Here is a 12,598-nt window from a genome sequence, read left to right as displayed (position 1 = left end):
TTGGATCTTGGGGTGCAGCTGAGGAACCTTGAGTCCTTTCCTTCCAACAGCCCCTTCCCTGGGCTCCTGCTCTGGCTACTGTCTGGCTTTGGGCTGTTTCCCTCCCAAAGTCTCCCTGGGGCTGGGGAACCCCTCATTTCTATCACTCTGCTTCCTGGCATCTAGTCCTGCACTGGCCAATACATAAGCCTCTAACCACAGGTAGTTTCTTAGCACCTGAAATCAGATAATGGCACGAAAGAACTGAATTGTAACTTTATTTTTTTTTAATTGTAAATTTAATTCACTTAAATTTAAAAGTGGATACCGGACGCAGTTATTGGAAAACTTTTAAGTATGTTTGGAAGAACTTAGGTGTGTGATTCTACTTCCTCAACTGTAAATTCTGTGATCAAGTATTTCTGATAAAAACTTAGAGTTCAACACGAGATGTGCTGTGCGTATAAAACACCTGCTGGTTGGGGAGCCTGGGTGGCTCAGTCAGCTGAGTGTCCAACTCCTGATTTTGGCTCAGGTTGTGATCGCAGGATGGTGGGATCGAACCCCACGCTGGGCTCCGTGCTGAGCGTGGAGGAACCTGCTTAAGAGTCTCTCTCTCTCTCTCTCTCTCTCTCTCTCAGGGCGCCTAGGTGGCTCAGTCGGTTGAGTGTCTGACTTTGGCTCAGGTCATGATCTTGCAGTTCATGGGTTCAAGGCCCGCGCCAGGCTCTGTGCTGACAGCTCGGAGCCTGGAGCCCACTTCGGATTCTGTGTCTCCCTGTCTCTCTGCCCCACCCCTGCTCACCCTCTGTCTGTCTCTCTCAAAAGTGAAAAATAGGGGGCACCTGGGTGGCTCAGTCGATTGAGCGCCCGACTTCGGCTCAGGTCATGATCTCACGGTCCGTGGGTTCGAGCCCCGCGTCAGGCTCTGTGCTGACAGCTCAGAGCCTGGAGCCCATTTCAGATTCTGTGTCTCCCTCTCTCTCTGCCCCTCCCCTGTTCATGCTCTGTCTCTCTCTGTCTCAAAAATAAATAAATGTTAAAAAAAATTTAAAAAAAAAAGTGAAAAATAAACAAACAAAAAAAGAGTCTCTCTCCCTCAACCCCTCTCCCTGCTCACACGCACTCTCTAAAATAAATAAATTAGGTAGGTAAATAAATAAAAAAAATACCTGCTGGATTTTGAAGATTAGGTACAAAAAAGAGTATAACATTTGTTATTATGGATTTTTACATGGCTTAGTGTTCTGACACAGTAATGCTTTGGATATATTGGGGTGAAGCTATATGAGTTCACTTCACTTGTTTCTCTTTTTTCGGTGCGGTTATTAGAAAACGTACAATTTTCTAGTTGCAAGTGTAATGGCTCCCATTATATTTGCGATGGACAGCGCTGGTCTAAACCTTACTACTTGAAATACAGCCTGTAGACCAACAGCATCAACATTATCTGGGAGCTTGTTAGAAATGCAGAGTGTGAGGTTCTTCTCCAGACAGGCTAAGTCAGAATGTGCATGTTCACAAGGAGCCCCTGGAGTGAGTCTACGCACACAAAAGTTTGAAAAGCACTGCCCGAGAGTTTCTGGCCCTCTCCCCCTTCCGCCTGTGGTCAACACCCTACCTTGCCTGACCTGTGACGTCCCATCAGCTCTGAGGATTTGTGGGGAAGTTGATTAAGTTGATTGAGGACCATCCTCTTCCTCTTTGGGGCAGGCCAATGGTGGCCCGGTTGGGGGTGCAGGAAGCGGAGAAAGGACAAAGAGGGGGGCATCCTAACCTGATTCTAGGCCTGGCCCTGTCTACTATGAGCCATGGACTGAGGCCACAATTTCGCTTAGGCCTCTGTTCGACACTTGCAAAATGGGGTTATGAGCCGAACTGTGTTTCCCCAAATTCAAGTATTGAAGTACTATCCCCCAAGGACTCCAGAATGTGAGTGTATTTAGGGACACCTGGGTGGCTCAGTCGGTGAAGCAGCCGACTTCAGCTCAGGTCATGATCTCGTGGTTCGTGGGTTCGAGCCTTGTGTGGGGCTCTGTGCTGACAGCTCGGAGCCTGGAGCCTGCTTCCCATTCCGGGTCTCCCTCTCTCTCTGCCCTTCCCTGCTCACGGTCCATCTCTCTGTCTCTCTCTCAAAAACAATCACTAAAAAAAAAAAAAAAAAAAAAAAAAAAAAAAGAAGAATGCGAGTGTATTTGGAGATAAGGCCTTTAAAGGGGGTAATTAAGGTAAAATGAGGTCAGCAGCGTGGGCCCTGATCTAATCCAATGTGACCGGTGCCCTTATAAGGAGAGGAAATTTGGACACAGTTACTGAGGGAAGACCGTGTGAACACACAAGGAGAAGACTGACCTCTACGAGCCGAGGAGAGAGGTCTCAGCGGAAACCAGTCCTGCTGACACCTTGATCTTGGATGTCTAACCTCCAGAATTGTGAGAGAATACATTCCTGTCATTTTAGCCACTCAGCCTATAGTAGTACTTTGTTATGGCAGCTTTAGCAAACTAATCTAGTTGTGATACTGGATTTTTTCCTGGGCACTTCACAGGGCGTGAGGTTCCTGGGAGATAAAGAGGGTGGGGGAGAGCTCAGGCTGCCCCACAGGAAGGAATCACAGTGGCCCCAGTGGCCTGTCAAAGCCAGGCGATGGGGTGCTTCACGAAGAACAGTCCTGTGCAGGGGCGCCTGGGTGGCTTGGTCGGTTAAGCGTCCGACTTCGGCTCAGGTCATGATCTCACGGTCCGTGAGTTCGAGCCCCGCGTCGGGCTCTGTGCTGACAGCTCAGAGCCTGGAGCCTGTTTCAGATTCTGTGTCTCCCTCTCTCTCTGCTCCTCACCTGTTCATGCTCTGTCTCTCTCTGTCTCAAAAATAAATAAACGTTAAAAAAAAAAAATTAAAAAAAAAAGAACAGTCCTGTGCATGGAGAACACTCGCGGGTTAACGGCGCAGCCCTGACAAAGGAGGGCCTGCACGCAGCTCTTCAGGAAGCTAGCGGGCCACAGGGCCCTTTTTAGGGAGCAGAGCCTTCTGTGGCACTATCTGCTGCTCACAGGCCTTCTCCTGCCTCTGCCTTGCACACTCCCCCCGCCCGGCCGAGTCACATTCATGTCTCGCTCCTGTGCTGGAACAATAGTGCCCTTGTGTGAGGGGAGACAGTGCCCTCATTGGCCCAGACACCTGTGCTGGCCATGTTGGCAGAAAACCGTGGGCTCCCTGGCTCTCCTTTGCCAGGCTGGGGGCAGGAAGAGAGGGGGCTCCAGTTTGCTGTGCCCCCTTTCTGTACTGTGACAGGCACCTTACCTGTGGTAGCTCATCCAGTCCTTCCAGATGTGAGGTAGGGGGTGTATTCCCCCGTTTTACAGAAGAGGGAACTAAGAGACAGAAAGATGGGGGCCCTGCCCAAAGCTGCACAGCCGGGAGTAGGTCCTGGTCACTCTAAAGCCCTCTCATCCTTCAACACACAAGGCTGTGCTCCCTCCTCCAGAAGGGAGAGCGACAGGTGTGACTGCCCAGGGAAGTCACTCCTGGCTCCTGGGGAAGGTGACATCACCTCGCTTTCCTGGGAGCAGCCCCGGGGGCAAGAGTCTGGCCACTGCCATTCCTGGGAGAGGGAGGACCCCAAGGAATGCCCTGGCATCAACTCCTTAGGGAAATGGGAAAACCCAAATCAAGGGACATTCTGTACCTTCCTTAAAGTTACCTGGTGGTAATGAGGGGTGGCTGAGTGCTCAGCATCCAGTTTTGGCCTAGGTCGTGATCTCACGGTGCGTGGGTTCAAGCCCAGCCTTGGGCTCTGTGCTGACAGCTCAGAGCCTGGAGCCTGCTTCAGATTCTGTGTCTCCCTGTCTCTCTCTCTGTCCCTCCCCTGCTCACGCTCTGTCTGTCTCTCTCAAAAATAAATCAACATAAAAAAAAAAAAAAAAAAGATTTAGGGGTAAAGCTGAGGTCATCTGCTGGGAGTAAAAAAAGAGAAATGTTTGAAATCATCCTCACAAAGGCAGGATAAACTTACTAGGGAAGGTTGTGGAAGTGTTGAGGTCCCCTGGAGATTGGTTCCTATGGCTTCTCAGAGGTACCCATGGACACAGTCAAGAGAGTTCTCCAGCACAACCCAGAGGCCCACGTGTCCCTCCCATGGAGGGAAAGGCTGCCTTCAAACGGGCAGTCTGCCAGCTGGGTGGTTTGGAGGGACAGACGGGGGCGGGGGGGGGGGCAAATGGAGGATATTGGCTAAAATGTGCTTTAAGTATTAAAGCTTGGAATTGAAGAGGGAGGACTGGGGGACAGTGAAGATCAGGGAATGAACAAGCAGGAGTAAATGAGCAAGCAAACTGACCAGATGGGACGTTGACATCTGAGTCGTGACTTGGGATGTGGCACAGGATGGGCCCAAGAGCGTGAGTAGCTGAGGTGACGTGGGAGATGGGGACAGAAGCAAGCCGAGAGGCCCTTTGTGGGACACACACGCCACCCCTGTTCTGCAGCCAGGCAGATGGTTGTCTCCCTCTCCTCATCAAAGTGCAAAGATGGGGCCTCAAAGGGCAACTTCATTGATTATTTATTTATAAGCCAGAGCAGTCCACTAGATTCACCACTGGGCTGGGTTTTTTTGTTGTTGTCATAATTTCAGATTGACAGAATAGTTGCAAGAAGAGTACAAAAAACACCCATGTGCCTTTCGCCTGGATGTTAACATGTGACCACACTCGCTTTGTCATTCTCAGATACACTCCTTCCTTTTTCCTAAACCATTTTAGAGTAAGCTGGAGACCGGATGTCCCTCTTCTCCTGAATACTTCAGGATGTATTTCCAAAAAAACAAGGACATTCTCATAATTAACCACAGTACAACGAGCAGAGTCAGGAAATGAACATTGATCTATTACAATTAGATAATCTACAAACCTTAATCAAATACCACCAATTGTGAGAGGCCAGTTTTTAAGGTTTACTGTCCTCCCTCCTGGTCCTGTCTTCCAGGCCTCTGAGAAATAAGAGACTGAATAGGGGAAGAGAACTAACCTTATTATTATTTTTTAATGTTTATTTATTTATTTTGAGAGGAGGCGGGAGAGTGCCTGTGTGAGCGGAGGAGGGGCAGAGAAAGAAGGAGAGAGAATGTTAAGCAGGCTCCTTGCTGTCATCGCGGAGCCCACATGCAGGGCTTGATCCCACAACCCTGAAATCATGACATGAGCAGAAATCAAGAGTCAGGCGCTCAATGGGCTGAGCCACCCAGATGCCCCCCTTTGTTTGTTGTTTTGAACTTTTAAAGTGTTTTGTTTTTTTAGTAACATCTACTCCCAACGTGGGGTTCAAACTCACAACCCTAAGGTCAAGAGTTAGATGCTCTACCCACTGAGCCACCCGGGTACCCACTGTTTTGAACTTTTAATCTTCAAATGATTGCAAATTCAAAGGAAGCTTCAAGAGTAGTAATACATTTTTAAGCCAACATTTTGGTTTTGAAATGGAACATTTCATTGAGATAATTTTTTTAACTTTATTTATTTATTTTGAGAGAGAGAGAGAGAGAGAACGAGAGAGAGTGGGGGACGTGCAGAGAGACAGGGAGAGAGGGAGAATCCCAAGAAGGCTCCGCACGGTCAACGTGGAGTCCAACGCAGGGCTCAAACCCATGAACTGTGAGATCATGACCTGAGTGATAATCAAGAATTGGACACTTAACCGAATGGGCCACCCAGGCGCCCCTCATTGAGATGATTTAAAACCATATTTTTCTAAGGGTGAGTTCCTGATTTTGCACGCAGTTAACAAATATTTGTGAAGCATTCTCTGTATGTCACTTTCCTAGACACTGAGGATGCACATAGTAAGCTGTTAAACCTCTGTCTTTGGAATTTCTCCAGGGTGGACTCAACTGGCTCTCCTTAACAATCCTGTGAACTGCCCGAGTAGCATTGTCTTTTTTTTTTTTTTTTTGGCTAATTATCTTAACCATTTTATTTTTTTCTATCTTCACCATTTTTTTAAAAAAAAATTTTTAACGTTTATTTGAGAGACAGAGAAAGACAGAGCATGAGCATGGGAGGGGCAGAGATAGGAGGAGACACGGAATCTGAAGCAGGCTCCAGGCTCCGAGCTGCCAGCACAGAGCTCGACTCGGGGCTCGAACTCACAAACCGCGAGATCATGACCTGAGCCGAAGTCAGACGCTTAACCCACTGAGCCCCCCAGGCGCCCTTATCTTCACCATTTTTAAGTGTACACTTCATAGTGTTAAGTGCACTCATGTTATTGTGAAACAGATCTCCAGAACTTTTTAAAGTTCATTTTATTTTGAGAGAGAGAGAGCGCGTGCACCCAGAGCAGGGGAGGGACAGAATCTTAAGCAGGCTCCACGCCCGCCCCACTCGGGCTCAATCCGCGACCTTGAGATCATGACCTGAGCTGAAATCAGGAGTCGAAATCTTAAGGGAGCCACCCAGGCTCCCCTGGAACTTTTTCATCTTCCAAAACTGAAACTCTGTATCTATTAAACAATAATTCCCTTTTTGCCCCTCCACCCAGCCCTTGGTAAACATCACTCTACTTTTGTTTCTGTGAATTTCGCTCCTTTTGAGTATGATTCCACCCGGTATTTGTCTTTTTATGACTGATTTAACCTAGCATAATGTGCTTAGAGTTCCTCTAGGTTTTGTGGCAAATGACAGCATTTCCTCCCTTTTTTTTTTTTTTTTAATTTTTTTTTCAACATTTATTTATTTTTGGGACAGAGAGAGACAGAGCATGAACGGGGGAGGGGCAGAGAGAGAGGGAGACACAGAATCGGAAACAGGCTCCAGGCTCTGAGCCATCAGCCCAGAGCCTGACGCGGGGCTCGAACTCACGGACTGCGAGATCGTGACCTGGCTGAAGTCGGACGCCCAACCGACTGCGCCACCCAGGCGCCCCATTTCCTCCCTTTTTAAGGCAGAAGATTATTCCATTGTGAGGATATACCACATTCTGTTTATATGTTCGCTGTCCATGAAGATATGGGTTGGTTCTGCCTCTTGACTATTGTGAACAATGCTGCTGCGAACACGGGTGTACAAAGGGTGAGACCCTGATTTCAATTCTTCTATCTATATACCCAAATGTGGGATTGCTGGAAGGAACTAACACTATGAAGTGTTTCTAAGTGCTAGTCTTTTTATACATACTACCTTGATTTTTCTCTCAAGCAATATTGCCCTTAAACCCAGACGACTGGAGCTCTTGGGCTGGGTGGGTGCCTTATTAACCACCTTCGTAGATGATGAGGAGCTCAAGAAACCTAGAAGGTGACGAGGTGCCTGGATGGCTCAGTTAAGTGTTGGAGTCTTGATCTCAGCTCATGTCTTGATCTCAGGGTTGTGAGTTCAAGCCCTGCGTTGGGCTCCGCCCTGGGCATGAAGCCTACTTTAAAAAGAAAAGAAACAAACAAACAAAAGAAACCTAGAGGGTGTACCCTAAGAAACCCATATGCCTTCCTTCAGACCACACTCTGGGTAGTTTTCCAAAACTTGTCCTTCCCAGGTCGACCCTCTCCAGGACAGGTCTAGTGTGCACAGCCATAGGCCCAGACAGCAGCCACCGGCAGCTCTAGGGAGGAGGCATGGTGTGAATCTTCAGGCTGTGTGTTTACATGCAAACATACGAAGCCCCTCAACACTTCAGGATCAAGTATCCTGAATGATAGGGGGCCTCCATTTGTCCTTTTTCTCTGGACTCTTGCAAAAATATCAGTAGCCATAATGTTATTACACAAATGTGAACTATCGACAAGATCTGAAGAACATTTAGTTCCTCTATTGCAAACCTGTTTTGAATTGGCTGTATTTTCTAAACTCAGTTTGTCACTAGCTGCCCAGTGTAGGAGTCTAGTTGCTACTTAGTAAGGAAGCCTGCACCAGGGTGGGGAGTCTGTTCTTTTCCTTTGCATGTGTACCGCCCATTAGTGCTAATGGAAAACACAGATGATACATTCATGCAACCTGCAGAGAAAAGACCCTGAACTGTCAATGCCACCGGGTAGACACTGACGCAGGCAATTCAGTAAGTGCACCCTGGGATGCACAAATGGAGGGTCGAAAAGGTACATGAGCTTGTTTGACTACATGGACATACAAATTTGTGGCTGTATAGCCCAGTCCCATAAGCAGCCTGGGAAGGAGGTTTTGTGGGGAGATGAGGTAAAGTCGTCTTGTTTCCTTGGCAAGCTAAAATGATTCCTTTCAGGAATAATCTTCCAAATCAGCTGCTTATTACACATATTACAGATCGATATTGGGCCAGGAATGTAGTAGAAGTAAAACTTGCTTGAGAAGGGTCATAAGCAAGGAGCAGCCTTGGACAGCTAAGAGGCATCATTCTTTTCCAGCAGCTATGTTTCCTCCAGGACTGGCCAACTAGACCCATCCCATCCTGACTGGGGGTCAGGCTCCAGACTGAATGCCCCTGATCTTAGCGTTCCTTCCCATGCCACCCCACAGGAACCTCACATTTGGTAAGTCCAAATCTGAGGCCTCGTCATCATCACCCCCGCCCCCCTCCCCAAACCTGCACCTTTCCCTGTGTTCCCTGTATCAGTTCCCTGGCAGTGGCAACCCACCCCCACCTGTCACTCAGGGCTGAATATTCCTCAGCTCCTCCCACATCTCCCCCAAACCCTTGTGCTCATTCAGCTCGCTGGATTTGCTAATCTCTTTCACATGCTTTTCGCTCAATTCTGCCTGTCCCCACTGCAACCTCCTATTTCCAGGACAATTTATAGCCCCGAAAACGTCCAGCCTTCAGTCCCTCTCACCCCCATCATCTTTTCCGAAGTCTCTGCGGCACTCACCTACCAGAGAGATTTTTCTACAATGTGAATACAATCACACCCTTCCACTTCAGCTGTTCCCCCACTACCCTAGATGTGAAAAGGACTTCCGAGCGTCTGCTTTCCCACCCCCACCCAAGTATTAGCCAGGGGCTCACTTGTTGCTCTCAGGCCCTTTGCACAAATTTCTGCACCCTATTTTCTTTTAAATGTTTATTTATTTGGCCAGGGGGGGGTGGGGAGGAGCGGGCACAGAGAGGGAAAGTGAGAATTCCAAGCTGGCTCCCTGCTACCAGCACAGAGCCCAAATGGGGGTCTTGATCTCAGGAACTGTGAACCATGACCTGAGCAGAAACCAAGACTCGGACACGTAACTGACTGAGCCACCCAGGCACCCTGGCTTCTTCAAACTAAGACTCGATCCTCCTCTCCGTTGCTCTTAGTTTTACTGTTTTTTGTTTTGTTTTTAGTGTTTATTTTTGAGAGAGACTGACAGAACGTGAGTGGGGAAGGATGGAGAGAGAGAGGGAGAGACAATCTGAAACAGGTTCCAGTCTTTGAGCTGTCAGCACAGAGCCAGACTCCGGGACTCCAACTCGGGAATGGCTAGATCATGACCTAGGTCATGAAGCTTAACCAACTGAGCCACCCAGGCGCCGCACTACTGTTGGTTATTTATTTAACAAATATTTACTGAACATCTGCTTTGCCAGGCTATGCCCTAAACTCTGAGGTTTTGGAATGGGAAGAACAAAAAGCCTCCTGGCCACGTGGCATTTACATATTAGGGATTACAGGCACCTCCCCAGCACAAGGAATGGGAGACCTTCATCTGCCCTCCGCCTTCGGAGGGCTCCCCACATTTGACTTGTGGGGGCCATCCCTTGATTTGGCCCCTATCTCACTGACTCTTTCCCTAACAGTCCACGAGAACGGCTTGACGGGTCTACACCACCCTCCGTCTACGTACAGGCCACACTGCGCATGCTCTCTGCGGTCCTGAGCGCGAGTTTGCAAGCTACGCCTACCCGAGGCTGGGAGTGGGAACTTCCGAGCACCCCACACCCCTTCTGCCTTAATGGTACACCCCACGCGCGTGCGCCCGGGCAGCGGAAATAAGCCTTGGGGGGCGGGGCCTGTTGTGTCTCGTGACGGAAGTGTGACGGCGTCCCGCCGCGCGGGCTTTTTGGAAGTTCGCAGCGGCGGTGGAGCTGAGGTAACAACGCCGAGGGGGCTCGCTGCCCGGGCTGTGGGACCCTGCGCCGGGGTAGGGGAGCGGGTGCGCGAGGGCGGGAGGGCTGCCGTTCCGAGCTGGCGTTCTGGTGTTTTCTCTGGGGTGTTTCCCGCCGCGTCTTTCGGTTTCCGCGGCTCCCTCCTCCCGGCCGTGCTACCCTCTCCGCGCTCGTCTTCGATTCTTCGCTCTCCGTCAGGGTTCAGCTCCTGCGCCCGAGAAACGTAACCCCATTCCGCCTCTAGCTCAGTCACGGTCGGCATCGCCAGCTGCCTCGCTCCGGGGTTTCTATTTTGTGGTTACGTGGTGCTGTCGGGGTTTCTGTTTGTGGTTACGTGGTGCTCTCGGGGAAGCCCCGGCGCGAAACCCGGCGCGTCTCCTTGCAGGGGCCGCTAAGCTCGGCGCCTCTGGGCGAGGGGTGTGCCGGGCGCACCGGCGCTGCGCAGCCGCCTGCTGGTTACTCATTTCTGGTGGTCGGCCGAATTTAGCAAAATGCACCTACTGGGATAGGTTGATTTCAGCATATTCCGCTTCTGGCTGCGCGTCTCTCTTGGTCAGTATGCCCTTCGTGCATTTTCTCTGCCCACCCCGGGCTCTAACCGGGGTAAGGGGGTCGGAGCAGGCGATCTGGGGGTCTGGAGCTGGGCAGACCTAGGCTTTGTTTCTGCCTCTTCCACTGCTGGCCTTTTAACCTTGGGGCGATTACTTCATGCCTCCAAATTCTAAAAGACGTTCATCTAAATTGGGGCTGATAACACCTACTCGACAGGGTTGGTATGAGGGTCAAATTAGCGGGTCTTGGGACTCGTAGGGAGTTCAGTGACTCATTCAGCAAATAATTTATCGGGAGCCTGTTATAAGGCAGGTACCGGTGTTGAAATACTGGAGGTTCACTGGTAAACAAAGCCAGACATGGCCCCCTGGCCTCCTGGAGTTCATAGTCAAGGGGGAGATACAGTCCTTAAGCTAGCATTAGAAATACGACTTTGTTTATTTTTTTAAATTTACGTTTCTTTTTTTTTTTTTTTTAATATTTTTATTTATTTTTGAGACAGAGCATGAGCAGGGGAGGGGCAGAGAGAGGGAGACACAGAATCCGAAACAGGCTCCAGGCTCTGAGCTGTCAGCACAGAGCCCGACGTGGGGCTCGAACTCACGGACTGTCAGATCATGACCTGAGCTGAAGTCAGATGCTTAACCGACTGAGCCACCCAGGCGCCCCTAGAAATACGACTTTAAAGGTGTGGTGATGGGGACGTAGTAGGATTCTCGCACAGAGAGTCATGACCCCGAGGCTTTTCTTTCCAGGAAGCGACTTTATTTCTGTTGGCACTGTGCAGTTGGGTTCCAACCCAAAGAACTGAGCCCCGAACTTCCCGTGGTGTAGTTTTTTTTTTTTCTTAAATACGTTTTCTATTTCTTTGTCTCCCGTACATGGTAACACACACAAACATGTCGTCTGATTAAGTAGTCTCAGTACATAAGATCAGGAGGGATGTTGTCACGTAGGCGCATAACCAGGTTACCTTGAAGTTTTTTGTTTTTTCTTTTCTCTCATCTTTTTTTCCTCTCCTTAGGGAAGGGACCCTAAGGAGAGAAGAGAAATTGCTGTTGCCTTCAAAGGATGTAGTAGGGGAGTGTTTAACCTAGACGGAGCTTCTGGGGAAGTGTCGATTGAGCTGAGCTCTGAAGGATTTGTAGGAATTAAAAGAATAGAGGGCAGGGGATGAAAGGAGGGGTATGTATGTGAGTTCCAGACAGAAAAACATCTATAAGGGCCTGTGGCAGGAGAACTTGGGATTTGAAGGACTGAAGGCAATTCAGTGTGGCTAGAGTATATAGGGATTAAGGGTAGAGTTAGGTGTGGGCCAGACCCTGCAGGACTTTTTTTTTTATCCTGACTTCAGGATATGGGACTGATAGGAGAGAAGATGGCTGAAGAGTTTTAAGGTGAGGATGGAGATGGAGTTTCAGCTGCATTAACAAAAAGATTAATTGCTGTGTGGGGGACAAGTTAGGAAGCTTTTGTCGTAGTTCAGGTGAGAGGTGGTGGTGACTTTGGAGTGATGTGGGAGTAGTGGATCTCAGAAGTAGACAGCTTTGAGAGCTGATTAGGGGTTCACATTGACAGGACTTGGTAGTGGATGTGGAGGAGGACGGTGGAATTGTCACGCCCCTGTGTGTCCCTTTTTATTTATTTATTTTTTTAATTTTTTTTTTTTTAACGTTTATTTATTTTTGAGACAGGGAGAGACAGAGCATGAATGGGGGAGGGACAGAGAGAGAGAGGGAGACACAGAATCGGAAGCAGGCTCCAGGCTCCGAGCCATCAGCCCAGAGCCCGACGCGGGGCTCGAGCCCGACGCGGGGCTCGAACCCGCGGACCGCGAGATCGTGACCTGAGTGAAATCGGACGCTGAACCGATTGAGCCACCCAGGCGCCCCTCTTATTTATTATTTTTGAGAGAGAGTGCGCATGCGCACACGCGGAGGGAGAGCGAGAGAGAGACCGACACAGAATCTGAAGTAGGCTCCAGACTCTGAGCTGTCCGCACGGAGCCTGACGCAGGGTTGAATCCTTG

At 49.4% G+C, this 12,598-nt stretch overlaps 1 protein-coding gene across 7 annotated transcripts in view; it reads left to right on the top strand.

Annotated features, from left to right (window-relative positions):
* Window positions 1-12,598, top strand: part of FANCI (FA complementation group I) — a 102,035-nt gene that overhangs the window by 5,402 nt on the left and 84,035 nt on the right. Inside the window, exon 1 of one of the 7 annotated variants that reach the window (XM_042988074.1) lies at window positions 6,941-7,040. The exons of 3 other annotated variants lie outside the window; for them this stretch is intronic. In XM_042988074.1, the coding sequence (XP_042844008.1) occupies window positions 6,957-7,040 (84 nt within the window). In that variant the 5' untranslated portion in view covers window positions 6,941-6,956. Of the gene's footprint in view, window positions 1-6,940; window positions 7,041-9,931; window positions 10,053-10,470; window positions 10,570-12,598 lie in introns of those variants that run through there. 3 more of the 7 variants (XM_015535780.2, XM_042988077.1, XM_015535781.2) reach the window with 3 other exon arrangements.

The sequence above is a fragment of the Panthera tigris genome, chromosome B3 (assembly GCF_018350195.1).
Source record: "Panthera tigris isolate Pti1 chromosome B3, P.tigris_Pti1_mat1.1, whole genome shotgun sequence".
Lineage (NCBI taxonomy): Eukaryota > Metazoa > Chordata > Mammalia > Carnivora > Felidae > Panthera > Panthera tigris.
This window is presented reverse-complemented; position numbering and strand designations above follow the sequence as displayed.